Genomic DNA, 17,235 nt, shown 5'->3' on the forward strand with positions numbered 1-17,235 from the left:
GATGAAGCACTCTGGGCACCATGCCCCCTCCAGAACCAGTGGAGAACAGCATCCACTACCCCAGGCCTTTGCAGGATGAAGCACTCTGGGCACCATGCCCCCTCCAGAACCAGTGAAGAACAGCATCCACTACCCCAGTCCTTTGCAGGATGAAGCACTCTGGGCACCATGCCCCCTCCAGAACCAGTGGAGAACAGCATCCACTACCCCAGTCCTTGGCAGGATGAAGCATCACTGAGCACCAGGCCCCCTCCAGACCCAGTGGAGGAAGGCATCCACTCAAGAGACTGTGGCTTTGCACTCCCCAGGAGCAAGCAGTGGGCATGGAGCCCCCTCGAGGAGCAGTGGCGTCATCCCATCATCCGGCTGAAGTGCCACCCTCCCCTTCCCCCTGAGGTGCCTGTGTTTTTTTCGAGCAGATGCCCCCGCAGTGTTCTCTCCGTTTTGAGGCAGGTGTCATGTGTGGGCTTCACCCATGCTTTTTGGGACCACTGGTCCACGAACCTTTAATGGGACAGTGTACGGACTTGTGTACTTGCTGTAAATATTTGTATATACTGATGATTTGAAGTTATCTTGGGCTACCTGATTGTTCGAACATTACACTTGTTAAACTCATTTCATTTGGTCCTTGCGATCTTCCAGGGGGTGATGGGGTGTATCTGTGATGTTATTGGATGTGTGTGTGTGTATGTTGTTGTGGGTGGGAGTGGGGGTGTTGCGTGTTACGTGTGAATTTCACTCTCTTTTTCCTCCCCTCTCCCCTGTGTACTAGGTGCACTACTCACCATTGTCATCGTCGCCGCCATCTTTGATGTTCCTGGTAAATGAGGAGGTAAACCAACATTGGTAACACCCGTAACGCGGGCTCCATGGCGTCCTGGTTCCTCATTGGGTGTCGAGAGGTAAGTGGTTTCCCTTCTGTGTACTGTTTCCGCCGTGCTTTTGATGGCGTTGGTAATGCCCCGGAAAAGCTGGCGGATTGGTGCCTTGTAATAGTGTGGGCGGTACATTATCTTCCGCCTGGCTGTTGCTGGTTACCGCCGCGGTGTTTGTTGCTACTGCCGTGGCGGCTGGAGTGTTAAAGTGGCTGTCTGTGTTGGTGGTTTCCGCCATGGTCGTCATTCCATTTTCTTTACCGCCGGCCTGTTGGCGGTATTTCTGCCGCTTTATCACCGACCGCCAGGGTTGTAATGAGGGCCAGAGTCTGATAATTAAGCGCAGGGCTCTACGTAACTCTGTTTTAAGTATCCAGGGTTTCAACTGGCCATACATTTTGATGAGTTGATTTCAACTCTATTAATCAGAGACCACCTTGAGACCATCATACTGTAACTTGTAATATACGATTCTTAGGTCAGTAAGTTGTTTCTGATGTTTCATAGAATTTAGTTGCCAATCAGATGGAGAACATGTTTTCTAGCAATGAATATCCCTGACCATGTTTTGGGAAAAACCTGTTGTAAAAGGCTCAACCCATTTGTTTTTATTGTCAAGGGGAGACAACAAGGGACCTGCCACTCTTACAGAAAGGGTTTAACTTTTTTTACATATTCATCATCATAGACACCATCATTGTTAGGAACCCTCTGGCTTTATTGAATGGTACCACTGATCATCAACCCCACACTGAATGCCATTTTAGCACCACTGTTCAAAAGCAGGACTTCCTGGACTACCTGTGTATATCATCTAAACCACTAGAAACATAAAAAGAATGATGAAGTGTTTACTTTATATTGTGTACAAAACATAGAAATCTGATGTTCACCGAAAGAGATATGAATTGAGTCTAAGTAGAGGCTGAGAACATCAGCCAAAAAGTAACGAGCCGACCCATCAATAGACATCACCTTTGAGCTGAAAATCATAAACCAACCACACTGCAGTCACAATCTTCATCCACCAAACACTATACACCATAGACAACCTAAAACTACCAGGTTTAACAATCCTTCAAAGACTACCCAATTCTGCAGTGATAATATCCATGCACCAGAATCGGTGCCTGGTCTTACAGCTGAGATTGCTGTCCTCTTGACCACATTCATCACCATTCTGATTCCAAACTCTCACACTAACGCCCACTTGGAATTTTACCCTTTGAAGCTAAAGCCAAAAGACACTGACCACAAACCATCCAACCGTAAGCTAGAAAATAAGTGGCAAATTCCACCTCTGTGGATAGTAAGATAGGACATCTCTTAAGTGGTGCAGATTTTACCACGGAATATAGAGTATTTAAAGATACATGTCACAATTGTCTTATATCACCCTCAATTTGATCATTCTTCCAAATTGAGGATGGTTAGGGATGATATTTGTTTTCTGCCTCAAGAAGGTGCCAATACCACAGGGCTACTTCATGTTTTAACGTCTCATTGCTTAGTAAACAATCATCTTACTCTCCTTCATCCTCCTGAGCCCACTCCTGTGATGCCCACCATGACTGTAGCTGATAATACTTAAACTTCAAAAACTTGCCCCCAGTAAGCGCTATCAGTTCTTGCAACCCTACTAATCTCATCCCATCTCTCAAGTCCACCCAATAGTTCAAACCTGCTTATCTTCAGGGATGGCTTAGTAGATAATTTAAGCATTCTGGTGTGCCTGGTGAGTCCCAAATTGGACTGAGAATGTATAGTAGGGGACATTAAAGCATCTCCTAAAGTAAACCCACTATGCCACTTAAGGAAAATCATCTTTTTTACTATCCACAGGGTTTACTGGACTTCAAGCAAGCTGGCAAAAAGTTGACCAGGAGCCTGCCTGCCCAAAGTGTGGTGCACTACAAGCAGATGATATGCACATTTTTTGCTGTGTCCTCCACTGTCACTTAACTGAGGCAGAGTAAGTAAGATCCTCAGCAAATTAACTGCTTATCAAATTAAGGTAAGCCCAGAAATTGTGTTCTTTGGGAGAGGTTCTGAGCTGGATATTGGGCCAAGTGGTGCCAAGGTGAGGCTTGGTTTCTATTTGGTGTTTCTGGTGAGGGGAGAGATATGTAAGCTCTGGATGTCTGCAGATGCCCCTTCCATTCAGGAACTACTTAAAAATATCAATGCAGTCTGTCAAGTGGAAATGGCACGAAAGGGTCTAGAAAAGCTTGAATGGCAATAACATCTGCCTTGTCCAATGATTACCTACTAAATGCTGTGAATGCTGTGCTGGTAGGGTCAGCGGACAAGTAGAAGCAATCTCTGAGTGTCAGTTTCTTCAGCAGAGGTAACAGCACCATAATGAACTGATGGTGTGATGAGGACAAAAAAAAAAAAGCAAAAACAAATTCCACCTCAAGAATGATGTTTCAAACCTGAAAGCAGTCTGCTGACTGCACTGCAACAAGTACCAAGTACCTCATCATCACTACCAAAGCCACATATTTTTAATGTGCCATCTCAAATTATCTAGCTGAAGCAAATTGAGCAGCAAAACTCAGTGGCAAACCTGTTCTGGACGGAGCAACACCAAACTTAACCCCTAGGGTGCCTTGGACGAGGTGATCTCGTCCAAAGCACCGGTTCCCGGGTGCCTTGGACGAGATCACCTCGTCCTGCACCCAGGAACTGGGGGGAGCACTAGCGCTTCCCCCATGTGCTCGCCACCAACCCCCCCAAGGCAGGGATGGAAGGGGAAGCCCTTCCTCCCCCCCTGTGACGTCAGCGCGCACCTGGTCAGAGCCCCACAAGTCACCCCATCTTGGATTCCCCTAGGTCTCTAGTTTTAAAAAATGCATAGGTTTGGTAGGTTTCCCTAGGTGCCGGCTGAGCTAGAGGCCAAAATCTACAGGTAGGCACTTTGCAAAAAACACCTCTGTTTTCTGTCAAAAATTGTGATGTGTCCACGTTGTGTTTTGGGGCATTTCCTATCGCGGGCGCTAGGCCTAGCCACACAAGTGAGGTATCATTTTTATCGGGAGACTTGGGGGAACGCTGGGTGGATGGAAATTTGTGGCTCCTCTCAGATTCCAGAACTTTCTGTCACCGAAATGTGAGGAAAACGTGTTTTTTTAGCCAAATTTTGAGGTTTGCAAAGGATTCTGGGTAACAGAACCTGGTCAGAGCCCCACAAGTCACCCCATCTTGGATTCCCTTAGGTCTCTAGTTTTCAAAAATGCATAGATTTGGTAGGTTTCCCTAGGTGCCGGCTGAGCTAGAGGCCAAAATCTACAGGTAGGCACTTTGCAAAAAACACCTCTGTTTTCTGTAAAAAATTGTGATGTGTCCACGTTGTGTTTTGGGGCAATTCCTGTCGCGGGCGCTAGGCCTACCCACACAAGTGAGGTATCATTTTTATCGGGAGACTTGGGGGAACGCTGGGTGGAAGGACATTTGTGGCTCCTCTCAGATTCCAGAACTTTCTGTCACTGAAAGGTGAGGAAAATGTGTTTTTTTAGCCACATTTTGAGGTTTGCAAAGGATTCTGGGTAACAGAACCTGGTCAGAGCCCCACAAGTCACCCCATCCTGGATTCCCCTAGGTCTCTAGTTTTCACAAATGCACAGGTTTGGTAGGTTTCCCTTGGTGCCGGCTGAGCTAGAGGCCAAAATCTACAGGTAGGCACTTTGCAAAAAACACCTCTGTTTTCTGTCAAAAATTGTGATGTGTCCACGTTGTGTTTTGGGGCATTTCCTATCGCTGGCGCTAGGCCTAGCCATACAACTGAGGTATCATTTTTATCGGGAGACTTGGGGGAATGCTGGGTGTATGGCAATTTGTGGCTCCTCTCAGATTCCAGAACTTTCTGTCACCGAAATGTGAGGAAAACGTGTTTTTTTAGCCAACTTTTGAGGTTTGCAAAGGATTCTGGGTAACAGAACCTGGTCAGAGCCCCACAAGTCACCCCATCTTGGATTCCCCTAGGTCTCTAGTTTTAAAAAATGCATAGGTTTGGTAGGTTTCCCTAGGTGCCGGCTGAGCTAGAGGCCAAAATCTACAGGTAGGCACTTTACAAAAAACACCTCTGTTTTCTGTCAAAAATTGTGATGTGTCCACGTTGTGTTTTGGGGCATTTCCTATCGCGGGCGCTAGGCCTAGCCACACAAGTGAGGTATCATTTTTATCGGGAGACTTGGGGGAACGCTGGGTGGATGGAAATTTGTGGCTCCTCTCAGATTCCAGAACTTTCTGTCACCGAAATGTGAGGAAAACGTGTTTTTTTAGCCAAATGTTGAGGTTTGCAAAGGATTCTGGGTAACAGAACCTGGTCAGAGCCCCACAAGTCACCCCATCTTGGATTCCCTTAGGTCTCTAGTTTTCAAAAATGCATAGATTTGGTAGGTTTCCCTAGGTGCCGGCTGAGCTAGAGGCCAAAATCTACAGGTAGGCACTTTGCAAAAAACACCTCTGTTTTCTGTAAAAAATTGTGATGTGTCCACGTTGTGTTTTGGGGCATTTCCTGTCGCGGGCGCTAGGCCTACCCACACAAGTGAGGTATCATTTTTATCGGGAGACTTGGGGGACCGCTGGGTGGAAGGAAATTTGTGGCTCCTCTCAGATTCCAGAACTTTCTGTCACTGAAAGGTGAGGAAAATGTGTTTTTTAGCCACATTTTAAGGTTTGCAAAGGATTCTGGGTAACAGAACCTGGTCAGAGCCCCACAAGTCACCCCATCCTGGATTCCCCTAGGTCTCTAGTTTTCACAAAGGCACAGGTTTGGTAGGTTTCCCTTGGTGCCGGCTGAGCTAGAGGCCAAAATCTACAGGTAGGCACTTTGCAAAAAACACCTCTGTTTTCTGTCAAAAATTGTGATGTGTCCACGTTGTGTTTTGGGGCATTTCCTATCGCTGGCGCTAGGCCTAGCCATACAACTGAGGTATCATTTTTATCGGGAGACTTGGGGGAATGCTGGGTGGATGGAAATTCGTGGCTCCTCTCAGATTCCAGAACTTTCTGCCACCGAAATGTGAGGAAAACTTGTTTTTTTAGCCAAATTTTGAGGTTTGCAAAGGATTCTGGGTAACAGAACCTGGTCAGAGCCCAACAAGTCACCCCATCTTGGATTCCCCTAGGTCTCTAGTTTTAAAAAATGCATAGATTTGGTAGGTTTCCCTAGGTGCCGGCTGAACTAGAGGACAAAATCTACAGGTAGGCACTTTGCAAAAAACACCTCTGTTTTCTGTCAAAAATTGTGATGTGTCCACGTTGTGTTTTGGGGCATTTCCTATCTCGGGCGCTAGGCCTAGCCACACAAGTAAGGTATAATTTTTATTGGGAGACTTGGGGGAACGCTGGGTGGATGGAAATTTGTGGCTCTTCTCAGATTCCAGAACTTTCTGTCACTGAAATTTGCTAGTATGGTCACCCAGGAATTCAGAGATGTGCAAATAACCACTGCTCCTCAACACCTTATCTTGTGCCCATTTTGGAAATACAATGGTTTTCTTGATATCTATATTTCACTCTTTATATTTCAGCAAATGAATTGCTGTATACTCGGTATAGAATGAAAACGCACTGCAGGGTGCAGCTCATTTATTGACTCTGGGTACTTAGGGTTGTTGATGTACCTACAAGCCCTATATATCCCCGCAACCAGAAGAGTCCAGCAGACGTAACGGTATATTGCTTTAAAAAATCTGACATTGCAGGAAAAAGTTACAGAGTAAAACGTAGAGAAAAATTGCTGTTTTTTTCACCTCAATTTCAATATTTTTCTTTTTCAGTTGTTATTTTCTGTAGTAAACCCTTGTAGGATCTACACAAATTTCCCCTTGCTGAATTCAGAATTGTGTCTACTTTTCAGAAATGTTTAGGTTTTCTGGGATCCAGCATTGGTTTCATGCCCATTTCTGTCACTGACTGGAAGTAGGCTGAAAGCACAAAAAATCGTAAAAATGGGGTATGTCCCAGTAAAATGCCAAATTTGTGTTGAAAAATTGGGTTTTCTGATTCAAGTCTGCCTGTTCCTGAAAGCTGGGAAGCTGGTGATTTTAGCACCGTAAACCCTTTGTTGATGCCATTTTCAGGGAAAAAAACACAAGCGTTCTCCTGCAGCCACTTTTTCCCATTTTTTTGAAAAAAACAAATTTTTCACTGTATTTTGGCTAATTTCTTGGCCTCCTTCAGGGGAACCCACAAAGTCTGGGTACCTCTAGAATCCCTAGGATGTTGGAAAAAAAGGACGCAAATTTGGCTTGGCTAGCTTATGTGAACAAAACGTTCTGAGGGCCTAAGCGCAAACTGCCCCAAATAGCCAAAAAAAGGCCTGGCACAGGAGGGGGAAAAGGCCTGGCAGCGAAGGGGTTAATGGACAATTGCAACAGATTTTCAGCATGGAAGTAGATGTAAAATGGCAGCAAATTAACATCAACCTCATACCATTCTGCTTACCCTTCAACCCAACCCTCTGAATCGACCTCCTCCAAAGAATTCACATATTTATTCCTTACTGAAGAGTTTTCTACCATGTTTGAAGATGACCCCCCTCATTGAAAGCCTTTCAAAAGAATCACTCACATGAATGCTCAGCATTGTAAATCCTTTCACCATTCAGGTAATTTTACTAATGCATACAAAGTTGGAAAATTATTCTTCCACTGACACGGGCCAATCAGCATACCAGTGAATTAAACCAAATATAAGTCAACCTCAACCCTACCTTACCTTGGAAACATCACCAAAAACAGTTGGTATTCACTACAAAACTGAAATAACTTCTCCTCATCCTTCTTTATGAAACCAGTCAATTTTCAAATCACAATACAGCATTCGGACAACAACTATACAAGGGTGGGAGTTGTCCTTTTCATGATGTACAATTGTGATCTCTGCCTTCTGGCCATGCTTGACCTCTCAATGGCCTTCTAGACCAGTGAGCATAATTTCCTACTGAACATCATGCCTACTTACATGAGATTCTTCACCTCCATATTATGCTGATTCTCATCATTCCTTTCCAGTCTCCAAAAGTTTATATGGGACCATTCAGATATGGGAAACAATAGGTGGTCTGCAAAGTATTCCAAAAAATAACGTGTTCACCAGTTGTTTTCAGTTTCTTCACAGAGTTCACTTATGTTTGCATGAAATCATGATCCATTAGCTTGCTGTTGATGCATATGTAATACAAATTTTAATTTGTATGAAAATGTATACCAAATGCCTATAGGTAAGCTTTGAAACCACTCTTTGGGGCCAGTTCCTCTCAGCTTACAGAGACTGTAATGGCAAGCATCCCACATACCCACCTGACTGCAACATATACTGTCATGCATGCTGCTGCCAAGCTAAACCAAGTCTTTAAGAAATATTTAATGCCCAAGACCTTAAAGGAACATCAAGTTTAAAACCTATTGTATCTGCATTGGTATCTCCATTAAGGGAGTAACTCAACATTTAGCCTACCTGGTTAAAAACACAACCTATCAGGAGACCAGGGCAATACACAATGCCATGATATTATCATAGTAGAAATCAAGTCATGCAAAAACACTAAAACCTCGGGAAATAAGCACTCTCAAACTACACAGATTGGATGTAGAAAAATATCCCGCCAATTCAAAGGTTCTACTCCTCACCTCTCAGTGTCAGAAACAAGCTAAAAAAACAGTTATAGATGGAATTTTCCATCAATATTCTCCTAGCACCTATTGGCCCCACTGAAATTAGTCCTTCAATGCATTATACATGGACCTGAAGCATTTCTACCCATCTACTTTGGGCAAGGCTACATCGTTTGCTAACTAGATTTGTACTGTAAAAATCTCAACATAAGGTCTATGCCAACACCAAGATGTATTTTTGACGAGTAGATAGTAGTACTAAACATAACTAAGCTGTCCACAAGAACGCAACAATAAACAATACTACATTGGATAGTGCGAAACATATATTATTGTTTATTAGCATCAAGATAATTAGGCAGGTTATGTAACGCTTAGTCTGCTATGATTGGTCTGCCATTTTTGCACTTCTCTAATTTGTAGTTTGCAGTGAACTATAACTGGGCACCTTCAGCTTATAAGAAACAAGTACATCTAAGAACATTTTTAAAATAAGAGAGGGATATAGAAATCGTTGTCAGCTTGTGCTGTATCCTGGAGGCTCAGACTCTCTGGGATCTCATGGGCGTGTTCCTGGTGAGTTTCATGAGCTTCTTCTGTTCCTGCAGCTGGCACAAGAAAACAGAAATAAAGAAAGCCATCTTCAATTAGTGAAACAACCTTATGAATTACTTTGACAAATTAAAAGGTCTACTCCATTTTAGCAGTAATTGTTTCCATTTGTAAAGGTTTTCTCTATATTTATTGTGGTGTATAAGGTAGAGTCTCATTGGGGTATGTGTTGGTCCCCAAACCTACTTTCATGTTATGCTATTTTAAATTTGCTTGTAGCTTTACAGAGACATAATTCAGCCTTAACTTAACTCATACAACATACACATTATATGCAAAGTAACTACACATATTTGACTTGACCTGTATCTATGTATGTATGTATATATATATATACACATATACACACACACACACTCTGTTCCTATATATCTAATTGTATGTATATATGTATATATGCACAGTCTTCGTGAAAACTCACAGCAAAGAAACAGCACACCTCAAAGTCTCTGGAACCAAGGATTTAATACACAGAAGAAAAATGAAGCGGAACGCGTTTCGGCATCATCCGCCTTTGTCAACCAAACCTTCGCCATCTTGGCGTGTGATTTATAACCCCTTTTACACCATGTGATCACATCTCCTTAACCAATGATATCTGCATTCATTGTACACTATTCAGTTCACTGAGAAACATGAGAAGATATCTAACACATTAATTCGCTCACATTTTGTTACGACACTCAACGAATTATACTCCTCAAAACACATTTATCAAAGCTAGTGCTTGCTTTTATGGCATGCCTCTCTCGGCATCTGCGATCATGTTACTTTCTAGGTGCGTCATTACGTTTACGTGTAGTTTCTAACGTGTCGGGAACGCAAGTAATGTTGCCTAGCAATAAGACCCAACAAAAGTAAAGTACTATATGCACCATTGAACATTTGAAGAAAATGAATAGCGTTACCTGACCAATAATATCTACATTCATTATACCCTGTTCAAATTCCTGAAAAACATCAGAAAACATACAACGTATTGATTAACTCACTATTTGTTGCAGCACTAAATGAATATTAACACTCCAAAACACATGTATCAAAGTCAGTGCGTACTCTTACGGCATTCCCCTCTCGGCACCTGCAATCTTTCGCTTTTTCGGTGCAACATAACGTTTGCGTGTAGTCTTTAATATGTTGTGAACGCAAATACTGTTGCCTAACACAAAGACCCACCAAAAGTAAAGCACGGTATACACCATTGAACGTGTCAGGAAAGTGAATCGCGTTGCCTGGCAACTGAACTCAACAATCTTGCCCATTTATTTCATACAAGGTAATGCGCAGGATGCGCTATAAAAATCAATAAATGAAAGTACAGAAATGTGAAATTAACATGAAACGAAAAAAGAAAAAAGAACATTCTATCTTGCATATATGTCGCTATCCATAGTCAATTACCAAATCTCACTATACTCCTAATTCAAAGCACATTGTGATGGATCTTAAGACAAAATAAAATGCAATAATCTTAACACGTATTCAACACAGTACACTCTAATGTAACTATATACTACCTGTTTATATATATATATAAATTCATTTAAAAACACACAGTTAATGTACAGTGTTGGCTATAATTTTAAACCAAAAAAAGAGCTACTGAAAATTGCAATGTATGGTAACCACTGCAATCCACAACTCATAAAACAGCCTTGTAAAACATGATTTACGCACCAAATACAATATTCATCACTTCACCATTGATAGCATATGTAATTACAAATGTTATTAATGATCTTTCTAGTCAGTTTACATATCACATTATCATTACAATTATCAGTAAGGCAACTACCACTGCAGAATTTTTGTATTGGTTTTAGTATGTATTGATATTTTATTATGCTGAGATTTTAGCTGGTTTTGCTAGTTAGTGAGGTCATGAGCAGGATGCACCTCACTGAGTAATGATGACCGCAATGGACATTTTTCTGTGGTGGCCAGTCAATCACAGCGAGGTGAATTTACAAATTTGCTGTCAGATTAGCGAATCTGCTAAGGATTGAAAAAAAAGCTCCCTCTTCCGATCACATTGAAATACATTTGCAAATCCTCTGTTAATTTGTAAATCTGCAAAAGATCCGCAAAGTAACGGTCCAGATATCTCTAACTTTTTAACAGTTTCAGCCTCCCCTATATATTTTTTAAACAATAATTTCTCGAAATCTGTTGTACAGATTTACATCAAACCAAGAAATTAACTTCCTTGCATGAAAATCCACTTTCATGCCACGTTTGGCGTAACTCTGCTCAGCAATTTTTTTCTGTAGTGGGGAGCAAAAAATCCTATGGAATTTAAAGTGTGGAACGTTTTTGATTTTAATTCCGTCCCCCTGAAGGATCTACACAAACTTACCATTCTTAACCCATGTCAGATAAAGTTTTCTGGAAGGTTTTGTGCAGATTGAGTGAACGATGCCAATGTTATTAAGAAAAAAATGTCTTTCCAAAGGAAACACTGACCCTACCATAACTACACATTGACTATCTATTATAGAGAGACCTTATAATGGTGGAAGGTCGGTGACCAAACAAAAATATGACCTTTGAATTTATTTAACAAGAGAGACTTGACTATTATTATATTGGAGCCTTAAAATAGCTCATTGTCTTATTGGCAAGAGTGAAATATGTGTTGGCTAAGCGCCATTTTACAGATTCATCATAAGTTGAATCTTGTTTGGAAAAAGGCAGAGCCCCATATTCATGCCAAGTTGATTGAACATTGTTTGGATAAAATTGATACAAGTCGAATCAAATATTTAAATTCAGCTGTTACAAGCACTTTATTCATGATAAAATGTAAAAGTACTTCTGCATGTTTTGATGTTTTGCAAAGCTTAAGAGTGTCCATGATCTTAGTATTTTTTAATCATAATTTACAGGGACTCTGGCTCTACATAGAAAGGAAGTATGCATCTATGTGGTGTTTGTACAGTGTTAACTTAGCCAAAAGTGTAGTGTAGTGGGGAGCTAAAGGCAAGCATACAGTTAACAAGTGATGGGAACGCTAGCTGGTTATTTTCTTGTTTCAGCACTACACTTGGAGTCTGGGAGGCCATGCAGCAGGACATTACCACTATCCAGATGCAAGAGTACAAGGCCTCAAAAAGCAGTTCTGAAGTCACATTCTGGTGGTGTTGATTAGAATGATAGAAGGAGAACCAGTGAAGGACATTGCCAGTGAATTCCATTCAAGGCTCCAAGGGGTGGATGAGGGGTAAATGGTTGACTGTGTCAAAGGAAGCTGAGATGTCCAGCAAGAGTAGGAAGCAGGGGCCATCTTCATCAATGGTAAGGAAGGCATTATCTGCAGTGTGTATGGTAGCAATTTCAATGCTGTAGCATAATCTGAAGCCAGATTGGTAGCCATGAAGGTGGAGGGTTAGCCATTATACACAAAAATCACTCATTTGTACGTAAATACCTACTAACAACTCTGCAACCTTTGAATGTCTTAAAGTTGCAATTAAGATCTCACACTCACTCTCTTGCTACATTCACATTATTTATCATCCTTCTAATCTCAAATCCGATTTCCTGCAGCACATAGTTGATTTCAGAACCAACACTATTAAACAACACCTTCCTTGCAGATCTCAACATCTCAGGGATTATCCCAAATGCAATCTCTTCAACTCACTAAACTCCAACATTCAAACAAATGACTTTCCACAACATTCCTCCCTCCCAGCTCATTTGAAAGCTTGAGTCCTTGAACTTATTACATCCAACGCCAATACAGTTCAGTGCCAACACAGTATCAAAATTGAATGGTCTGACCATTTTTCCATCCTGTTTTCACTCATCCTCCGCGATTCACCACCATGAAATGATCCTTTAAAATCTCTTGCCTAATCTGATGCAGGCAGTTGTCATGCAAACTACACAATCTCCCTAGTATCATTGATGTCAACACACTTCTCACAAAAAACTGCATTATTTTCAAATCAATTAATTTTCCGCCCTACTGTAAAAAAGTGTTTACACCACATACTTTCTCGCCCTTTGTAAAATATATGCACTCGAAAAACAATGGAAACTCACCAACTCTACAATGATTCACATGAAGATGACATAGCTCATAAAACCATACCCCACAAAGATTCATTTTATCACCAACACTCTTCATCCTTTTTGGTGAACCACTGTCAGAAATTTTGAAAGACTCAAACATCTTCATTCACCAATATGCTGAAGAAACCAAACTCTACCTGAAAACTACAACTCTAAAGGACATTCTCATCTTAAGAAAAATCTTATTTAATATTCAAAAATGGATTAACCACAACTTTCTCACACAGAGCCTTAAAAAGACAGAATTTATTTTGTTCTATTCTACATAAAAAATTCAAACCATGTCTACTACAGAACCTGGATCTGGCAGATTTCAACCCAAATCTGTCACCATTGGTCTGCTCAATCAGAATAACACTAGCCCTTTCCATTACCTTTGTTCAATACTTTAACAAAATCACCAAATAAGCTATCTTCCAACTCCAAATTCTAAAGAAACTAAAACCATTCTTAAACCCTGATCAATTGAAAAAGGCTACCCATACTCTGATACAAATTCGATTAGATTTTTCCAATGGAATTCTTGCTGGGGCCACTCATTTCACCTCTAAAAGACATTTTAAATGCACCCGCCATACTTTTCTCCTCATCCAAACAATTTGATCACATCACCTCAATATTCATTGACCTGCACTGGCTCCCTATTGAGGACAGAATCAAAATCAAGCCGGGATACCTAGCTTTCAAAGCAATCCAAGCAAAAGCAGCACCCTGCTTAACTAACCTGCTCAGGAATTCAGGCGGTTCGATGAACTTGAGAAGCAGAGAAATCCTTCTCTTGGAAACACCATAATTCAGAATTTCTCACTCTACTTCATTCCTTCGCTGTAGCAGCATCTTCCTCTTGGAACACCTAGCCCACAGTCATCAGAAGAGTTCCACCCACACTGAATTTCCGTTGATTATTAAAGACTCACCAGTTCAAGTTACACCTGACCCATTAACCCCTGCTGCTCTAGCAGGCTCTTTCTTCAATACTCCCTGATTCTTCTCTCACAGTAGTAGTTGCTTCCTCTTCCAGTTCATCCATCCACCTTGCTCATCTCTTCCTTCTACCGGTCCACCATTCCCTCTTCATGTTTTTTTTATCTCCCTTCTCTCCTTCTTACTCCCTTTTCCCTTCTTCCTCATTCTACCTCTCCACACCTCTAGAGCACATTATGTTAGACCTTGTTGTTCACATGGCTTCCTTGTTTATTGACTACTTATTCAGTTCTATATAAGACTATGCATTGCATCTTTGTTCAATTGTAAAGTGCATAAATACCTTAAGTAACCATGCGCTATACAGATCTGTGAAATACACAAATAATAATGAATGAACGGTTAACACTGATATGATATTGGAGTTGAGCAAAAGCACCGTCCTACTTAACTAACCTACTCAAGACTTCAGGCTGCTTTCTCAATGCGTTTGGGGTTGAATGGCAGATGAGTGATGATCAGGATCAAACATTTACTTAAATGTTTATTAACTTTACTGTATTTGTTAGTGGCCTACCAGCTGATATTGAGCTTTCAATCTATCTGCATTAAGTACTCAATGGAAGAGACTTGACACTTTGCATCCAGAGAACACTGATTTTGGTGTTCACGAATACCTTTCAGTGGAAGAACACTCTCTAGGTAGGAAGAGAGGAAGGAAAGAATGCATTACTGGGTCAGCTCATGAGGAGGAACTAAAGAGGTGAAGCGCGTTGGTGCTGCAGGAGGAGGCGGCGTCCCGTACTTTCAGGGCAGGAGCCCTTTAAATTGAACTTGCGCTCCTGCTACCGCTGGAAGCGCGTTGGTGCTGCAGGAGGAGGCGGCGGCCCGTACTTTCAGGGCAGGAGCCCTTTAAATTGAACTCGGGCTCCCGCTCCCGTGGGAAGCGCGTTGGTGCTGCAGGAGGAGGCAGCATCCCGTACTTTCAGGGCAGGAGCCCTTTAAATTGAACTTGCGCTCCCGCTACCGCGGGACGCGTGCAAGCGGCGCCCGGGCAAAGCCCGGGCCAAGGGCGGGCCCGTCTTGCGCCCGTCATCGCCTGTCAGAGGCTGGGCTGGGTCACCTCTCTTTCATCTTCAGTGGAGGGTGACTATATCTACTGATATTTGGAGTATATTTTGGAGTATTTTAGTGGGTTTTTTAATAGTTTTAATCTCTTATTTATTAGTCTGGTTTTTTTTGCTGTTTTGTTGTTGAAACTTTTATAAATGGGCAGGAAAAGAGGCCCGATAACTGGTCCATTGGGGGGTGGTGGGGGTGGTAGTAGACAGGGAAGTGGCACCACTACATTGGATTCCTTCCTCGCAAGAGCTGTCAGGGTTGTAACGAAGGAAATTGATCTGGCAGAGAGGAGGTTATCCATGGAACTGGAGGACTGGCGTCAGGCCCCAATAGATAGTGGTCCCCGTGAGGTCGTGGATGTGGAGGTGGCTTATCCGGGGGGGGACCAAGGTGCTGTTATGGCTGCTACTGAGCCTGCCCAGACTGAGCCAACAGAAATAATAGAGGGTTCTGGTGGCCAAGGCCCCTCCAGAAGAAGTAAAAGACTTTTATTATCCTCTCCCCCGGCCTGCTCCATGGATAAATGTAGCCCTCCCCAGAGTAAAAAAAAGGTCTTAAAGAAATTGTTGCCCAAAACGAAAACACCTCTCTTGGGACTCCCTAAGGGTACGAGCAGTGACCCTGCACCTTGCCAGCATCTGGGTTGTGATGTTACTATTTTATTGTCAAAACTGTGCAAAATGATCCAGGAGATTGTATCCCTGTGGCAAAACTATTGGCCATAGAAAAAGCAGTTTCTCTGTTATCTGTGCAAGGTAGTCAAGGGAGGCACTGTGTAGGTGGATAGGTGGCCCCGACCAGGCAATCCCATCCCAGTGAGGAGTTGCTCCAGCCGGAGGAAGCTGCGGGGTCACTGGGGCCTCTGGGGAAAACTTCTCAGTCATTGGTTAATCCTGGAAATTCTGGAAATTCTGGGGGGCGGGGCGCTCGTGTTGAGATTGCTCCGGCTGCAACGAGTCCCCTATCAAGGGTAGATAGGACTGCTAATAGGCCTAGTTTTAATAGGCAGCCTGACCCTGATTCTGTGGCAGCTGGGGGGGTCGGCCAACAGCTGGTTGGGAACGGCAATCTGAATCCGTCAACGACCAGGCCTTCATTGGCCTGTTTAGATCTCCCCCCAGCCTGTGCCCATTATGTGGTGGTGTTGACGAATGTACCTGCTCTTGCTTCTGGGGCAACCGGGTCTACGGCCCAACTCATAAATAAGGCTGGATATTGGTTGAGTAAGAACTGTGATTTTCCATGTAAGGATTTCAAGGATATTCTGTTTGCCAGAAGAATTGGCTGGGTCGGGCCCAAAAATAAGGTGGGGAATGAAGATTGTATTATCATAAATGTTAGATATCCTACCCTGGCTCAAAGGCTCCTCTCTACTTATCGTCCTGCTGTTCTTAGAGCTGGTACAATAGGTGTGGTCCCTCTGGGTTATTTTTATGACCACATGCGACTGAGTGCCGGGGTGTCTCTTGGCTTTGGTAGGAATCCCCCCTGGGTCAAAATAGCCTGCAGGCAACTAGCAGAAGAACTGTTACCAACAGTAATTTATCCTTGGAAGGGGTGGACTGACTATGCGCCGAGACCCTGGCTATACGGGAAGACGTGCCCCCACAGTGTAATCTTATTTCATGGAATATTGCGGGCTATGATGCTAAGTTATCTGATCAGGCGTGGGTTAGGTGTGTGGTTAACCATGATGTCATCATGCTCCAGGAAACCTGGTCAGAGGGGTTGTCTGTGTGGGACGGGCATGATAGATTTGCGATTCCAGCTGTGCAGTCTCTTGGTAGCCACTCGAAAGGTGGCCTGGTTACCCTAATTCGCCTCTCTAAGATAGTGGGTGCTTTTCAAATTAATTGCAACCACCAAGGTATATTACTGGTATGGGTGATTTTTTCTAATAACTTTAATATTTTGCTGGTAAACTTCTATAACGCTGTGTGGGCTGAGGGGTGCCAAATTGGGGCCCTGTTCTCCGTTCTTCAGGTTCTGAAATATAG

At 42.7% G+C, this 17,235-nt stretch overlaps 1 protein-coding gene across 2 annotated transcripts in view; it reads right to left on the bottom strand.

The window, feature by feature from the left end:
- Positions 1-8,816: 8,816 nt before the first annotated feature.
- HEMGN (hemogen) overlaps positions 8,817-17,235 on the bottom strand; it is a 133,225-nt gene continuing 124,806 nt past the window's right edge. For both annotated transcript variants that reach the window (XM_069236566.1, XM_069236563.1), the window contains exon 4: positions 8,817-9,111. In XM_069236566.1, coding sequence (XP_069092667.1) covers positions 8,990-9,111 — 122 coding nt within the window. In that variant the 3' untranslated portion in view covers positions 8,817-8,989. The remainder of the gene's footprint in view (positions 9,112-17,235) is intronic.

This window comes from Pleurodeles waltl, chromosome 1_2 (genome assembly GCF_031143425.1).
Source record: "Pleurodeles waltl isolate 20211129_DDA chromosome 1_2, aPleWal1.hap1.20221129, whole genome shotgun sequence".
NCBI classification, from domain to species: Eukaryota; Metazoa; Chordata; class Amphibia; order Caudata; family Salamandridae; genus Pleurodeles; species Pleurodeles waltl.